This window comes from Mauremys reevesii, linkage group 9, assembly GCF_016161935.1.
Source record: "Mauremys reevesii isolate NIE-2019 linkage group 9, ASM1616193v1, whole genome shotgun sequence".
NCBI classification, from domain to species: domain Eukaryota; kingdom Metazoa; phylum Chordata; order Testudines; family Geoemydidae; genus Mauremys; species Mauremys reevesii.
Window position 1 is genome coordinate 16868005 of NC_052631.1, and position 16268 is coordinate 16884272.

The window sequence follows — 16268 nt, forward strand, 5'->3', positions numbered from 1 at the left end:
ACACATCTTCCATTAATCTGATGGCCAAGTCACTATTTTGAGGGCTTGCATGGGACCTATATGCTCCATATGGCTTAGCTTCGCTACCTTTAAGGTGTCTCAAGTTGGGCACCCAAAATCTCTAGTCTCTTTTAGAAATCTTGACTCTAAAGTCATGTTCTAAATTGGTGAGAAGTGTTTAATTGTCTTCAAGCTTTACAATAACTTACAGATGCAGGAATGTCTATCGAGATTAAGTCTGTAGCCTTCTCTACACATGCACTCGTATGATCCCAGAGAATTAACACAGATTTGGTCACAGCTGGCATTGTCACCAAGACACTCATCCACATCTGGAAAACAAATATTAATGGTAACTAGTGACAGGTTTGAATAAAGCAAGAGCCTACCTGAATCTAAAATCCAAAATTTAAAACTCATTCTGGGTTCTGGAAAACGTTGTTTAATTGTTTTCCCATTCCAATGGACCTTTGTGCTCCCCAGTTCTCACCATAAGTGCATGAGAGAAGAGGCTATTCTTGCCATATTTATGGCTCAGCTAGAAGCACCAGAAAAACAGCACTGCTATGTATGTCCAAGAATTCTGGACATGTGTCCCAACTTCTAGGGTTTAGCCAAACCTCCAAATTTGGACTTCACCCTTCATGTAAGATTACTAAGACAATCATCTTTTATGACATGTCCATGAATCATGTGCATGGGGGAAGGAGAAAAGGCTTCTTCTATGCTGACTCATCTCTTGCGCTCCTGTTTAGGGGCCAGTCTGTATGCAACCCTGAGTCATTACTGCACCCCGCTGTTATAAAATGGAAACAGTGCTAAAATCCTATCAACACAGCAGTATTTGTTGCCACGCTCTCTTAACAGGGAAATTGGTACGAAATGCTAGAAGAAGCTTTGAAATCTTTTTTTCCTTTTGTGCTCTGAGTCAGTTTCAGCCATCGGTGTTAAGCCATTTACCATCACATACGCAGCCATCAGCGTTAAGTCGGAACCCTGCCTTGCAGCTGCACTCGTAGCCTCCAATGTAATTGATGCAGAACTGGGAACAGCAGGCCTCGCTGGACTCACATTCATCCAGGTCTGAAGGGAGAAGTGGGGTGAGGGTTCAGTTAGGCTTCCTGGTGGCAATTCAAACACAGATTGTGCTGAACAGACAACCTGCTCATCTGACTCATGAAATTAAAAGACTGTTATTAATGCATTCTCGATCATTTAAGCCCTCACGGTTTTGTAATTTAGATAGGAAAGAGAATGTACTTCAGTGGCCAGTTTTTCTGTGTCTTATTTATCACCTCCCCCATCTCAATTTTTTTTTTAAACTTTCAGACAGGGCTGTCTACAAGAACACTGCCACATATTAAGAACAGGTGTTGCCTACATTTTGTAGCAGGGGACTTATTCTATATTTGTACAGCATATAGAACTGGTCCAGGACTGGCATTCTGGTCCATGAGGGGGCGGCTCCTATGTGTTACCAAAATACCAATAAAACAACAACAACTCAATCACCCTAGCATATAACTAGCATCTCTTCACTATTAATTAATCTACAGCTGATAGTTTTTCATATGAATATTTTCAATCCTCAGTCCTGTTGTGACATGAAATAGACAGCAGTGAACAGAAACCTTTGATTCAACAAAGCATTCTCAGAGAAGAAGAAGATACATATTTATAAGCAATTTTACTTTTTGATACTCAACTTGCCACCATCTCACTGTGTCTTGTATAAGCAGGAAAATTTATGTGGTCAAAAACTGTTGGCCTGATTAAGGGAAACAAGAATCAAGCTGCTATCTTTTAACTGCAGGCTCTCAGCTGATCTCAGCCCTTCCAGTGTTTTGAGCTATTAAGTGGTGATTCAAGAGGTAGCCTGTCAATGCTGAGTTTGCAAAATGCTTTTGACCATTAACTAGATGAGCAGCCACAGATGCGAAAGGTCAGCATCTCAATTAACCTTGGAATGGGCACCACCATTATTAGGAAATGTACACACCAGAGAGTGGAGAAAGAAAATGTAATCAATCAATTGAGGCTAGAGGTCAGCACAAAATTGATTAAAGCAGATTATTTGAACAAGGAGTATTCCTTTTCCTGCAAATGTCACAAGCAAAGCTGCCTGGCAATATTTCAGATGATATCTTGTCTCCTAGTTCTATTAAAAGCTCATTGTGTATTTTAAAATGTGCAGCTTGCAGCCAATGAAAAAGATTTTTGCTGTCAGAACACCTTTTCACTTCCTCAGCTCTGTTGAAATCTTCATCTATGCTCTCACCTCACCTTCACCTTGACCATGATAACTTTCTTCTTTATGAGTACTCCATTAGCCTGTCTCCAGCATGTGTAGAATGCTGCTGCCTGTCTTCTTATACACACAAAGAAACAAGGCTACATAATCCCATTGTTAACCCAGCTGGCTCCCAGTTCCCATTTCAGGATCCAGTCTAGAATTGACCTTCTTGTTTTAAAAATTCTCCATTATCAGCCTCTCTCACAGATCGCCACGTTTTTCTTCCTACGCATCTAATATTTCCCTGCTTTCACATCCCATGGGAAATTTCTCACATAGTAGGATGTGTAATCTTGACAATGGATGAGCATGATAGGAGCTGAAGAACTTCTCTACTGCAAAGTGGACTCCAAGTGGGCGCACATCACTTTTTGAAAATTAGTCCAATATGCACAACTAGAGGTAATCATCTGCTGGTTGCTTGGAATATGCAGGGGCGGCTCTAGCAATTTCGCCGCCCCAAGCACGGCGGCACGCCGCGGGGGGTGCTCTGGCGGTCGCTGGTCCCGCGGCTCCGGTGGACCTCCTGCAGACGTGCCTGTGGAGGGTCCGCTGGTCCCGCGGCTCCGGTGGCGCATCCGCAGGCACGCCTGCGGGAGGTCCACCGGAGCCACCTGCCGCCCTCCCGGCGACAGGCAGAGCGCCCCCCCGCGGCATGCCGCCCCAAGCACGTGCTTGGTGCGCTGGGGTCTGGAGCCAGCCCTGGGAATATGGAACACCTTAGAAAAAGGAATTTTAATCCCTGAGGAGACAGGAAATAAATTTGGGCTGTGAACAATTTGGTCATCTTGACAACAATTTCATTTTTCAATGCAGGTAGAAGTATTATGTAAAATCCCATCAAACTCTCAATAGGCCAAGTTGAAATATTGAATGGGAAGTTTAGACAAGCTCCAGTTTACTGAAATACCAAAAGGAAGAACAAGAGGAAGGGGAAAACCAGATACCTCCAAAAGTGAGAGCTTTATTCTAGGCTTCCCCTTCCACATCCATCTCCCTTTCTGTTCTGATGGACCATATGTACCCTCTCCCCTCTTTGAAAGAGATGCTGCATTTACCATGTATTACCTATGCACGTTTTCCCATCCAAATCAAGGAGATATCCCTGGTTGCAAGAACAGTGAGGCCCACCAGTTGAGTGCTCGCAGTGATGAGAACAACCGCCATTGTTGCTTTCGCAGCTATTGACAATTTCCATTTCGATGCCTTCCAGGGAAACAATCAAAAGAATATTAATAAGTAAGCACAAGAGGAGAGTAATTAGAGAATAGCCATCAATACAATATGTCCATAAACTGATTGCTGGGAAGCTAAACACTGTAGTAGAAAATATAAACTCACCCATGCAGAGGTTAGAAGAGCATGTTGGGGGCTATTGAACAATGTTCCATTGTACCATTGTATCATATTCACCTTTGTGCTGAATAACTTGGTGCTGGCCCACGATTACAGCAAAGTGTCTATGGCACTAGTGTACACAAAATACATATCCCCGGGTGCACTTTCCATAGACTTTGAACAAGGGCAGTGAGCTTGGAAGAAGAGATTGTGAGCATTCTAGGAAGCATGAGAATTAGACAGAGGGCTCACCAAGGTGGGGTTTTGCTTTGTTCATTTCAAACAGGGTGCTCTTAGGGTACAGCCAGCAAAAGCAGGCAGGGGGAGAATAAGTTTTCAAAATATTCCAACAGGTATTTTCATGTTCATAGTCATGTAGAATACCATAGCTCAGGAATGTAGCCCCAAATGTTCAACTAACCAGGAATGCATGAAACATGCTGTCCTGGCACTTTTTGGTACATTAGAGATGTTTGGAAGGAGGTGCACAGCAGCTGGAGTTTTTAGAAGGAGACTTATTTCTCCAGGATTTGTCCTGGGGGCTCCAAGACTACACAGACTGCAGCTACACTGCCTGAACGCCTTCACCCTGCCATGACCCAGGCATCACTCTCAGCCTCTCCCTCAGTTTTCTTTCAGGCACCTTGTGGCTGCATAACACGAAAGAACATGGACACGGACTATGCTCCCCAACAAGGTTTTGCCCAGGCCCTGTAGAAGGGCTCCTGTGGGAGGGGAAGCTCCTTACATCCTCATTCCCACCTATGCCCTTCATTTGCAGACCTGGAGAATGAAGGTGATTCATAATCCACCACTCTAAGTATACAGCCAGATTGCAGCTTTTAAGCATGGCCCCATTTTGAGGGTGATCCAAGTTGCCACACCGCAGCAGGAGCACTGGAAAGCACTGTGTCTTAAGGAGCGGCCATGCCTGCTGGAGCATTCCAGCACATAGAAGGAGTGTGATTGCTCCTAGAGCTTGTACAAAGGTGCAGCTTATACTTGCCTCTGTGGCCAGCCACGTCGCCTGGTTGGTGTGTATATGCGGGTGCGTGATGGTGCCTACACTTTCCCCTTCTTGCACCACTACCTGAGCAGTCCCTATGCTCAGGAGATCAGGGACTGCAATACTGGCTAGTGCAGCTGGGAGGGGGGAGAGAGAAGGCCATATATGGTTCATAGTAAGAAGTACGACCATTTATTCAGAGAGAGGAATGATGGGGGGGAGGGGTTCCCTGGGACTCGGGATTCCATTCCTTGCTCCATTTACTGTGTCACCTTGGACATGTCATTTCAATGGGTGTTAAGCACCAAAATACCTTTGAAGGTTTGGGCCTTTAGTCTCTCTGTGCCTCAGTTCTCCATCTGTAAAATGGGGATTAATAGCACTGCCTGGTCTCACAGGGGTGTTGTGAGGATAAAAACATTAAAGACTGAGATGCTCATGATAATATGGTAATGGTGGACACATAAGTACTTAAAACAAATTCAGAATATTTTTGTTTTAATTTTTTTCTTAATGTTGTATACAAGACATGCATAAGTCTGCTACACAAAGATTTGTCAGTTTATAAGAAAAAGCTTTGCATAAAACCAGGATGAACCTGAGTGGTCTAGACCCCTTATACTGCTCACATAAGATATAATTTTCTGTGTGTCAGTAGCATCTCTTTTTGCTATGGTGATATGCATCGTTCCTCATTTGTATCTCAAATCGTTTTCCAGTTTTGATAAGCATTGTGCATTTAGTTTTATTTGTATGGTTTGGAATAGCTTTTCCTCCCTCATTAAAACATTGCATAGAACAACACCCTCCCCCCCAAACATTGTATTAACTTCTAGTGCACAATGTATGTGGGAAATTCTGCTGAAAATCTCTGCCCAGCATCATTAGAGTGAACAATTACTGCCTAACTCTTTACTAAAACAGGTCATGCTTTTGTCTACAACAGCATTCCAGAGAGCTTACACCAGACCCATAAAAAACACAAACTTTTCCAGCCCATCTCCTTTATTAATCTAACATTGACCCCTTAGGTTAGCCTGAGGATCACTTATCATCACAGGGAGCAAGTTACTAGTGTGTTGAGTAGAGGATGTTTAAGAGAGCCAGCTGGGAAGCATTTAAACATTGATTGAGGAAGGACAACTGGGAATTTAATAGCCTTGGTAGTCTTAGTTCCTTGATTATTTTCATCATGATATATCTTGCTTTTTTACTCAATACACTTTTCTAAATGTCAGGCGAGTCCTGACTAAATCTGGAGAGATGACAAGCATGTCAGGCTCTCATGTGGGTTTTCCCTTTGCACCAGGTACAGGGCATGAGAAAAAGGAGAGTGAGAATGAATAAATTCCATCTAACATCAGTAAAATGCATAAGTGTCTTTGGGTAACTCTAGAATCACACCCACCATATAATTCACTACCTTTTGAAGATAAACCAGCGGGGCTGTTTGCCCTTTGAAACCAAGGGGGCTGTTTGCAGTGGAGTAATGGTTGAAATACATGCTCAAGAATATATAAATTTGCAAAATGGCAGCAGTGTTTCTGATAAAGGCAAGAATACTCAGCTAGAATTTGTGCATCCTTTTTTATTGCCGGGAGTTCTAATCCGATTGCATTAAAACTGAAGTACTGCATTATCCAGGTAAGATCACCTGAAATGTGTTGCTGTAAAACTTTCACTTACGGTAGCACTGCTTTCCATCAGCTCCCAGCTCAAAGCCAGGATTACAAACACAGGTGAAGGACCCTAGGGTGTTCACACAACGATGAGCACACCTGGCTGTCTCTTCTGCACACTCATCAATGTCTGCAAAATGAAGAGATCAGCAATAAGATCAGTTGGGATATTTTAAAGAAAATATACCCTTTCACGCTCATATAAACAGAAGTCTTCAGAAGTGTCCATTGAAATAACATCTTATGCTTAGTAGACAAGGCAGCACCGAGCAATTCCACAAACACTGAAGCCACAACACCGTCCTTCAAAATAATACTTTACACGTATAATATCACGTTTCACCTGAAGCTGTCATCACTGGACCACACTCCTTACACCCATTACTTTTAAACCAATGATAAGAGAGACGCCTGATTATCTATACTGTTCGGACAGTGCCAAATTGGTTTGGATACATCCTTAACTGAACATCCTGCCACTAAGATTTCTGCATGGGATGGTGCCATGGAAACCAGCACCTCCTCTGCTGCACCACCCCTTGAACTCTGCAGCGCTTCCTCGATACATCATATGTCTACACTGCAACTAGGGGCTGTGATTGCAGCACACACAGACATACCTGAGCTATCTTTAATCTAGCCAGCGTAAGTACCAAAAGCAGTGAAGCCAGGGCAGCACGGGCTTCACTGCAGACTGTAGGAACCTATCTGGGGTCGTGAGTACTTACATGGGGCAGCTAGCACAAGCTTAACCCCATGTTGTGGTGGCTTCTATGCCATTGGTACTCACACGAACTAGATTAAAGCTAGCTCAGGTATGTCAATGCATGCTGCAATCACAGTGCAGAGTAGACATATCCACAAAGTTGAGTTAAGAGATAGCTACACCGATCAAAGGAGGGGCACTCCACGTCTTCCCTGTGAAAAGGGGAAGAGATGCACATGGAAGGGGGTCCTCTACAGACATATCAAAGTGCTCTGACCCATCATCATTGTAATGTACCATCTGAACTCTGCAAATTAAGTGCCAGTGCAGAAGAATATAGTTCAGCACAGCTGGAAAACCCAAAGGAGCAGGAGAAGGATCGCTTTCAAGCACAGAATAATGAACAAGATTCCTCATGCTAAAAAGCCAGGTTCTGACCTTGTAGAGAGTAGCTGCACAAGAACAAAAACTAAGAAGCTCAGATTTCTTTCTAAATTTACATTTCTGGCTATTTCATTTTAATTTTCCCAAGGTACATTTTGTAATTAGCAAAGCGTGCTGGGGTAAGGAGATGTTCTGTGCTCCTCACCAAGACCCTTTTATGGCACAGCAGCATGTAACATTATGCATGTGATCAGTGCCTTTGCAAGAGTGGGGCCCAGGGCTGTACAGAAACCATTTGCTACTTTGTGGAAGTTTTCAGGGTGAAAGATTTGGCAGCTTCCCTAAAGTTGTCACAGTTTAAAGCTTGCCAAGATTTTATTCAGATTCATTAATTAGCTGTCACTTCACAAGCTGGAGATTTTGGCAAAATTATGTGACTTTTCAAAGGAACCTCAGGGTGCCTAAATCTCATTGATTTAGGCACCTAACTACATTAGATTTTTCTCAAAATCCACTTGGAAGCCTATCTTTTTTTATATTTGGAATTCTTAGCCTTAATGATTTCTCTCCACAAAGTGGTTTCTTTATTAATATGAAAGTAGTTCCCTGGCTGAAAATACATTTGAATTCTATATAGGTTGTCACTGATCTAGATCAGAGTGTTATCTGAACCAATTTTCCAATATCTTCATCTGGGGCATTATTTCAAAAGGGATCACACATGAATAATGCCAGATTATCCCTAGATCCGCATCCAATTAACAGTAAATACAATTTCTTAAAGGATTAAAATGCATAACTGTCATTATTAAAACAACCTTTGGAGGCCTAGGGAGAGTCAAAAAATAAAAGAGAACGGCTGTTTTGTATTACACATCCATATGTGCAAGTGCATGCACACTGGTATGTGTGAAAATATTATTTTATATATACACACACATATATATATAGTGTGTGTGTGTGTGTGTGCACGTGTGAAAAATATTATATTCTTTACACACAGTACATACACACACACAATTTATTCATTTCCATTAAAAGTGCCGTTACACTGAAATAATAACAAATAATGCCCTTCTTCCCCATTAAGAATCCCCCAGGATTCGCAGCTTCTTACCTCCACAGGACTTTCTGTCTGCAGAAAGATAGTACCCAAGATGGCACTCACACTTTGCAAATCCTCTCTCATTTTGACAGATGTGTGAGCATCCTCCATTCCCACTTGTGCAGGGGTCCATCACTGAAAGCAATTAAATTTACTGTCAACGTAAAGGTCATGTTTTTGTCTGAAAATGGTTTTGCCTTCCATTGTTACAAGATTATTGTAACTGAGGGTATGTCTACACTGCAATTAAACACCTATGGCTGGCCTGTGTTAGCTGACTCGGGCTCATGGGGCTTGGGCTGCAGGGCTGTTCAATTGCAGTGTAGACATTAAGGGCAATGCTAAGGCACTGCGACAGAGCTCTCCCAGCACTCTAAAAAAGACACCTCCACAAGAGGTGCAGCTCCCAGTGGTGGTGCCCTGTCTACACTGGCGCTTTACAGCACTGAAACTTGCTGCACTCAGAGGGGTGTTTTTTCACACCCCTTATCGAGAAAGTTGTAAATTGCCAATGTAGACAAGCCCTAAGGCTCAAGCTGAAGCTTGGGCTCTGGGATCCTGCGAGAGGGAGAGGGTCCCAGACCCTGGACTTCATCCCAAGCCATATGTCTATACCACAATTAAACAGCCCTGTAGCCTGAGCACGGCAAGCTGAGTCAGCTGATATGGGCCAGCTACAGGTATTTCATTGCAGTGTAGATAAACCTGAATGAATGTAGACATTGCTGAAAGAGGAAAAAATATTTGACAGCACTTTGTTTCCAGTTACATTCACTGTTTCATTATACTCCATTTCCTCTGTTTGCGTGCATCTTTCATACTGCAACAAGAACAGAAAAATTTTTTTTTAAAAAAGATAGGAAAATGTGGTTGAAAATCCACTAAAACAGTGTGTGTGTGTGTGTGTGTGTGCGCGCGCACACTTTAGAGACAGCTGTAGTATCAGAAATAACATTTTACTCTTTCATTTTAATGATTAGATTTCAAAAAATGAAATTTCTTTGAATTTGCATGAATAATGGGGAATCTGCAGAGCTTCCAGATGAAGGACACTGCCTTCAGTCCTCTGCCTTTCTTGGTTGATATCTGACATCTGAACAGGCACTTGGCCCATGACAAAGCAGTGGGCTGAAAGAGGCAGAAGATATATAGCAGTTGAGGAACTTTTAATGATGATGTAAAATACACTTGCCTACCTCATGTAAATGATTATTTTAAAAAGTGTGGAAGGTAAACAAGCAAACAAGATCCTAACACAACTGGGACTAGGTTCCTTCCAGCCTTGAGAAAGAGGGAACCCACAGTACTAAATTGGCACCTTCCCTATTGTTCTATAATTACTAGTCATCCTCTATCCAATGCTGACTAACTGCTGCCCTCAGTGACTGGCTAACCCTAATCAGCCCCAAGGGTGTCAGAGAGTGAACTTTTACAGTTGTTTGCACTGCAATAATAGAATTCAAAAGCCTCACAACTTAGAGGTCTGATCAGACTTCCATTTAACTCAACGACTGTTTTGCCCTACCATTTTGGAGACCAATTGCCCACTCTCCCCTGCTAATGGTCTCATCATTTGGTTCATCTTCATTAACATGAATGTTATACATTCAGCCACACAATAGGCCACACTGACACCTGAACAGGCATAGAAGAAACAACCTCGCTCCAAATCTTCCACTGAAATCCCATCAAGAATTCAGCTCAGATTGACTCTGTGCAGAACAGAGATTGTACAAAAAGTTGGATGGCCAAATCCTCAGGCAAAACTCACTGCAAACATGCTGAATTGGAAATGAGTAGAACTGCAGGATTTACTTCTTAGTCTTTATATACAGTGTACTGTAGAATAGAAACAATATACAGCTGACTTTTTGATGGGAGTTTTGGTTGAGTAAGGCCACAAGATTTGCCCCAATCACCTATGATATATGCAAGTGCATACTGCTGGTTATCATTGCCTTGAGAACTGATGAAGTAGTTAACCCTTGCAAAAGAAGGGAAAAAACAGGGTAGTATTACTGTTCTTTATTTGTACATCGTCTAGTACAATGGCGTTCTGGACGTGACTACGGTCTCTAGGTGCTGCAGTAATACAAATAATAAATAATTGTCAGAGAATTTGGTTTAATATCCTAAAGAGGAGGGCAGATGAATCAGAGTGTGATTACTAATAACAAAAACTAAAAATGGACAAAGACTATACCTTATGCTGAGTCATAATTATTACACAAACCATAATTTGGTATACCTTAATGAGCAACTTTATGTTACAATTTAAATGATTTTGAGTTCCTATTTTAACTCAAACCAGCATTTAAGACATGTCCAGAATGACCAGGGATCTATGTAATCAGTAACAAGCTCATTCAAGTCACCAAAAGTGAACCTTGCTCCTCAAAAATGTATATTTAATGCAGTCATTGAAAACCTTCAGCGGTTTCTGGCAAGCTAGGTGTGAAATAAATTGTAAATACTATATTGTCCAATGCACAAAGGTATGTGCACCATCTTGTGGTATTTTATTGCTCCTAAAGTGTGCTCACATCAAGTGCTCTAGGACTTACTTTTGCAGTGTTTGCCATCTCTCTTCAGCTGGTAGGGTGGATGGCAGTGGCACTTGTAGTGGTTGTCACTGATCTGAATGCACTCCTGTTCACAGCCCCCATTGCTAACAGTGCAGGAGCTGACAGCTAAAGCAAAGGAAGCATGAATGCATGAAAGATGTCAAAAACAGAGCTTCTTTGGAAACAACTCAAAGGGTACATTGCAGTGCAAAGTGCAGTACAGTTTTCACTTCAGATAGGGCTTTATGCAGTCTGGGTCATCAGCAGGCACAGATTTAAGGGAAAGGCCCAGTTGGCAAATGAAGTGATAGAACCTCAGTGATGGATCCTGGAGTTGGGGTGAGGCAGCCAGAAGGTGAGGGGGGAAATGGAGCGGAGGCAAGGAAGAAATTAATGGCCAGCTAGGTACCAGAGAAGAGTTAGGAAAAGCTACAGAAGTGGATGAGAGATGGAGTGGCCACTGGACCAAGGAGGATCTACAGGCTGTTAGGGACAGATTTAGATTAGATCAAAGAGTTGCAACATAGATTGAAGCATTGCAACCCTTTGACGTGAGGTCTGGTCTACCCCTAAAACATAGGTCAACCTAGCTACATCGCTGAGGGGTATGAAAATTCAGACCCCATACAGATATAGTTAAGCCAACCTAAGCCATGGTATAGATACCGCTAGATTGATGGAAGAATTCTTCTGGCAACTTAGCTACTTCCTCATGAGGGTGTGGCTTTACTACTGCAGTGGAAAAATCCCTTCTGTGACTGTAGCAAGTTTCTTCAGTACAGCTCTATACCCACATAATTGCAGCACTACAGTTGTGCCGCTGTAGCACTTGTAGTGTAGACATACCAGAGAGTAGCAAAAGTGGTAAGATGCAGTGGCTGATGGACAGGAACCCCACCAATAAGGTCACAAATAAGCAGCATGGCTGATGTACTCCAGTGTGTAATACCACCTCCTGCTGCTGCTGCTGGGACGACTACTGGTGGGGTTGGAGCAACTCCAGCCTCTAGAGATGGAGGCCTAGAGCAGGGAATACAAGCTTCTACTGTCGCACTATTTTTATTCACCCTCACAGTTGCAGAGTATAGGGCTACCCACACATACTCCCTGTGCCTCTGCTCCTGCTTTCCCTGACCCAGTTGGAAGTTTGTGGGAAGGAAATCGAGTTAGAGGGATGGAGCTTTCTGAGTCTGGTGGTGGTGGGCACCAGGTGGGGTGGGAAGGAAAGATTGTGGAGATGGGTTTTCTGAGCCTGGAGAATGTGTGAGAGTGCATGTGTGATTATATATGTATACACACACAAATGTGTGTGTACATGCGCATGTGGGTGGGGGGCTATTCAGACTCTCAGAGGGAGAGTATTCGGGGCTGAGGTTCTGAACTGTCACGTGTTGCCAATTTTCATGATTTTTATCACGAGGCTCACACTACATGGTGTTTTTCATAAAGCCCAGTCTTCTGGAGTCATGGGATTGCATGAGAATCTCTGTTTTCAATTAAAAGAAAAAAGTTTCTAGCCCTCATGGACACAGAGATATGCTTGAAGATTACCTGAGTGCACATTTAAGGCTCAAAAACTAGAAAACAAATTAAAAAAGCACTCCAGTTTATTTGGTGGAATTTCCATATTTTTAAGCCAATCATGATGTTTTGGCATATGACATGATTTTTGAACACTTGGGTGCGGAGGAGGGTGCGGGGGTGGAGTTCTCAGCCTGGGACATAGGGGTGGGTGTGTGTGTGTGTGTGTGAAGAGGGGATCATTTTGAGTTCTGGGTTGGGAGGCAGGGAACAGACTGGGGTATGGTTTGGGTGTCTGAGCTGAGTGTTGGAGAAAATGGATTCAACTGGTGGTGGCAGCAGCAGTGTGTGCTGTGGGGAGATGGCAGGGTAAGAACCTGAATCAAAGAGCAGAGTTTGAGACGAGAGGAGAACAGCAAAGTGAGTCACAGAGAGCAGTCCACACTGCTATTAACTGTAAAGCATTTGAGTTTTTTTATTGTGAAGTGGGAGGTGAGGGGAGAAGGAAGTGGATGTCTCCTTTTCTTCCCACCTACCCACGAATCCCACTTATGGGCCAGCAAAAAAACTTCCCTTTGATACTTTTGACTACAGTCTCCCAGTTTTTCACTTTGATAACATGATTGTACTCCAGAAGTCAGAAGTGTAGAGCGTGCTACCTTCAGTGCCTCCATTTATTTTGGGCACCAGCTGCCACTGTGTAGACTATATAATTTACAAATCAATCATTTCCCCTGTACTCACCTGGCAAGACCTGTACTCAGGACTCCATGTTTGCCCCTCATCAGCTGATAACAAAGCTTTGGATGCAGCACTTTCTGCTCTGCTCTTCAAAGTTGCAAAAAAACGCAGACACCCTCAAACTCAAGTTGTGGCATAAAAATGGACATGAATATATGTGTAACTTTTAAACCTACTCATGTATCTTCTAGGGCCAAATCCTGAGACCTGCTATCCAGAACCCTGCCTCCCCCAACCATTTCCATTGTCTAAGGGTTTCCTCACAACGGAGTAACGGCAGGGTTTGCCCCTTAATGATCTGGCTTCTTAAACTGTTAACGTCTACATTTTAAAAAAATATTTGTACAAAGTCTTTGCTGTTCACTGTTAGATTTATAAATATCCCATGTGATTGGTACATACAGTCTCTTAAGAATCAGGCTCTAGCACCACATTCTATAGCCTAAACTGATTAGAACGAGGAACTGTAACCTCTGAATCTGATGTGTTTTGCATTTAGTGACACAGCAAATCCTGGACGATAGTTTGGTGGGTAACATTCCTTTGTCTCCTTTACTCTTAAGCCTGGTGCAAAGGAGGCCCCATATAACAAAAATGAATCCTGACAGTTCTAGTGTACAGAGCAGGTATCAGAGGCACCAGTTGACATAAGGGATTTATGCATTTGAGTCAACGCGCCATATTTGCCTTTCACTTCCAGTAGCATCAAAGGGAATAAACTCTAGTGCAGTCAGTGGATTTCCAGGGACCAATCAGTTGAATTTTAATGCAGATGTTAAAATATTCTATATGCTCAAGTTGGGAGAAACAAAAAAATACTGAGCCATGAAAGGCTTTGGTTATTTTAATGGCCTAATCCATAGAGAAGATCAACCCATCTAGAAATGGCTACAATAAGAATGGAGATTTGTAGGACACAAATCCAAAAAAAGCGAGGAAGAAAAAGAAATGGTGGAGGTTTCAAGTTGGATGAGACGATGGCAAAAAACAAAGTCTCATCAAAGGACCAATGTACAAAACTGTACATTCTACTATATGTAACTGCACAGGTCAAACTATATTAGAGAGATTGATCTTCCCATAATACATTCACAACTTTCATTAATGAGACTGGGGGAAGAGCCCACACAGATTAGTTTCCTACAAAAATGAATATTTGGGGATACACTGTAGGCACTGGAATGGGGCAGGGGCAGCAAGTTATATGGGCCTGTGGTGCCTGTGCTCCAGCAAATTCAGGGATCCACTAATATTCGGGGCCGGGTCTCTCCCTTGGCCCTGCCTGCTGCTCAGCGCGCCTCCCCCAGAGTGTTCCCTGGCCCCACCTGCCATCCCTGCAGGCCTCCCCCAGAGCATCCCCTGCTTGTGCCCTGGGCAGTGGGTGGCTGCCCTGCTGCTCTGCTCCCTTGCTGGCTGCTGCTGGCTACAAAACAGAGTGGCACGGGCGCCAAGCTGAGGCAGCGACGCAGCTGCTGCTTGCGGAGGGTGGAGGTGCACACGTGATGGCAGTCCCTCTGCCCCCGGGCACCCACCACAAGAGACGAGAGGGCTTCTTGGACCTGAGAGGGGCCTGGCCTCAGGAGGATGTGAAGTGACAGTGTTGGGTGAGTGTGCTGCTGCGGGGAACTGGGGGCCCCTACCCCAGAACTCACTGCTGCTTGCGGGGAGAGGGCCGAGATGAGTCCTCCTCTCTGGCCCCAGCCCTGCGGCAGCCTGTCTGCACCCCAAACTCAAATGCCTCATCCCTGGCTTTGCCCCACCTCAGGGCCCGCATCCCCAGCCCGAGTCCCCACCACCCCCGCACTCCAACCCTCTGCTGCAGCCCTGAGCCCCCTGCTGCACTGTGAACCCCTCATTCCCAGCCCCACCTCGCAGCCCTCACCCCCACAGCCCAACCCTCTGCTGCAGCCCTGAGCCCCCTCCTGCATCATGAACTCCTCATTCCCAGCCCCACCATGCAGCCCTCACCCCTGCACCCCAACCCTCTGCTGCAGCCCTGAGCCCCCTCCTGCACGTAAACTCCTCATTCCCAGCCCCACCATGCAGCCCTCACCCCCGCACCTCAACCCTCTGCCCTAGCTCTGAGCCGCCCCACACTCCACAACCTTCATCTCCAGTCCCCCCCCCAGCGCTCACCCCCCCCCCACATCACACATTGTGCAATATAGGGAAACTGTTAAATTCTTAATGTAAAAATGGCCTGGAAATGGTATTTAAACGGGGGGGGGGGTGTTGGGGGGACTTGGACCCATTCTGGGCACCACCAAAAATTATACAAACCTGCCGCCCCTGGAATGGGGTTCATAAGAGGTTATAATACTTTTATTGATTCAAAACTCTAATGCAGTGGAAGTGGGATGGGGCTCAACACGTAGCAGTGGTGGGAGAACTTCAGCAATGTTCTGTTCAGTAAAGTCCCCCAAACCTGGATGTTTATTAGAAGTTTGTCCCACCCTCTTGGGTCTGCAAAAATTGGCTGCAGTCTTATGAGAATGTGCTTACATATTCATCTGAAACCTCCAGGCCATGTATATTGGAAACTCTGCCTTCCTGATGTGGTTTTTTGTTTTTGTTTTTTTGGGGGGGAGGCACTTTTGTTCTTCTAAGTTCCTTCCAAAGGAAAAATAATGGGGGGGGGGAAGTGAACAGAACATTTCACAGTCTTCCAACAAGTTTGGTTTGGGTTCAGCCTAGAACTGGGCAAAGGTTTTGCACCAAGGGATGGTGGTTTCTTCTATAGTCAAGAGAATAATTTTCCAAAACCAATGTATTTGGAGGAAGTAGCCTCTTTTTCTGCTTCATTAATATGCATGAGTAGCTTGCTATTTTCTCAAAAGTATTTGCATTTTCTGAACAAATATTGTTACAAATGTTTTACGCTACTGGAAATTCTAGATGTTTTGCTTAGTTGTGACAGGTCAGAAGAGCCGC

At 44.0% G+C, this 16268-nt stretch overlaps 1 protein-coding gene across 1 annotated transcript in view; it reads right to left on the minus strand.

Annotated features, from left to right (window-relative positions):
* The window catches only part of LOC120371988 (multiple epidermal growth factor-like domains protein 6), a 273444-nt gene that overhangs the window by 59977 nt on the left and 197199 nt on the right, over nucleotides 1-16268 (minus strand). Inside the window, exons 7-12 of the mRNA XM_039488566.1 lie at nucleotides 11076-11201; nucleotides 8524-8646; nucleotides 6324-6446; nucleotides 3362-3499; nucleotides 961-1083; nucleotides 210-332 (exon numbers count right to left, since the gene is read on the minus strand). Coding sequence (XP_039344500.1) covers nucleotides 210-332; nucleotides 961-1083; nucleotides 3362-3499; nucleotides 6324-6446; nucleotides 8524-8646; nucleotides 11076-11201 — 756 coding nt within the window. The remainder of the gene's footprint in view (nucleotides 1-209; nucleotides 333-960; nucleotides 1084-3361; nucleotides 3500-6323; nucleotides 6447-8523; nucleotides 8647-11075; nucleotides 11202-16268) is intronic.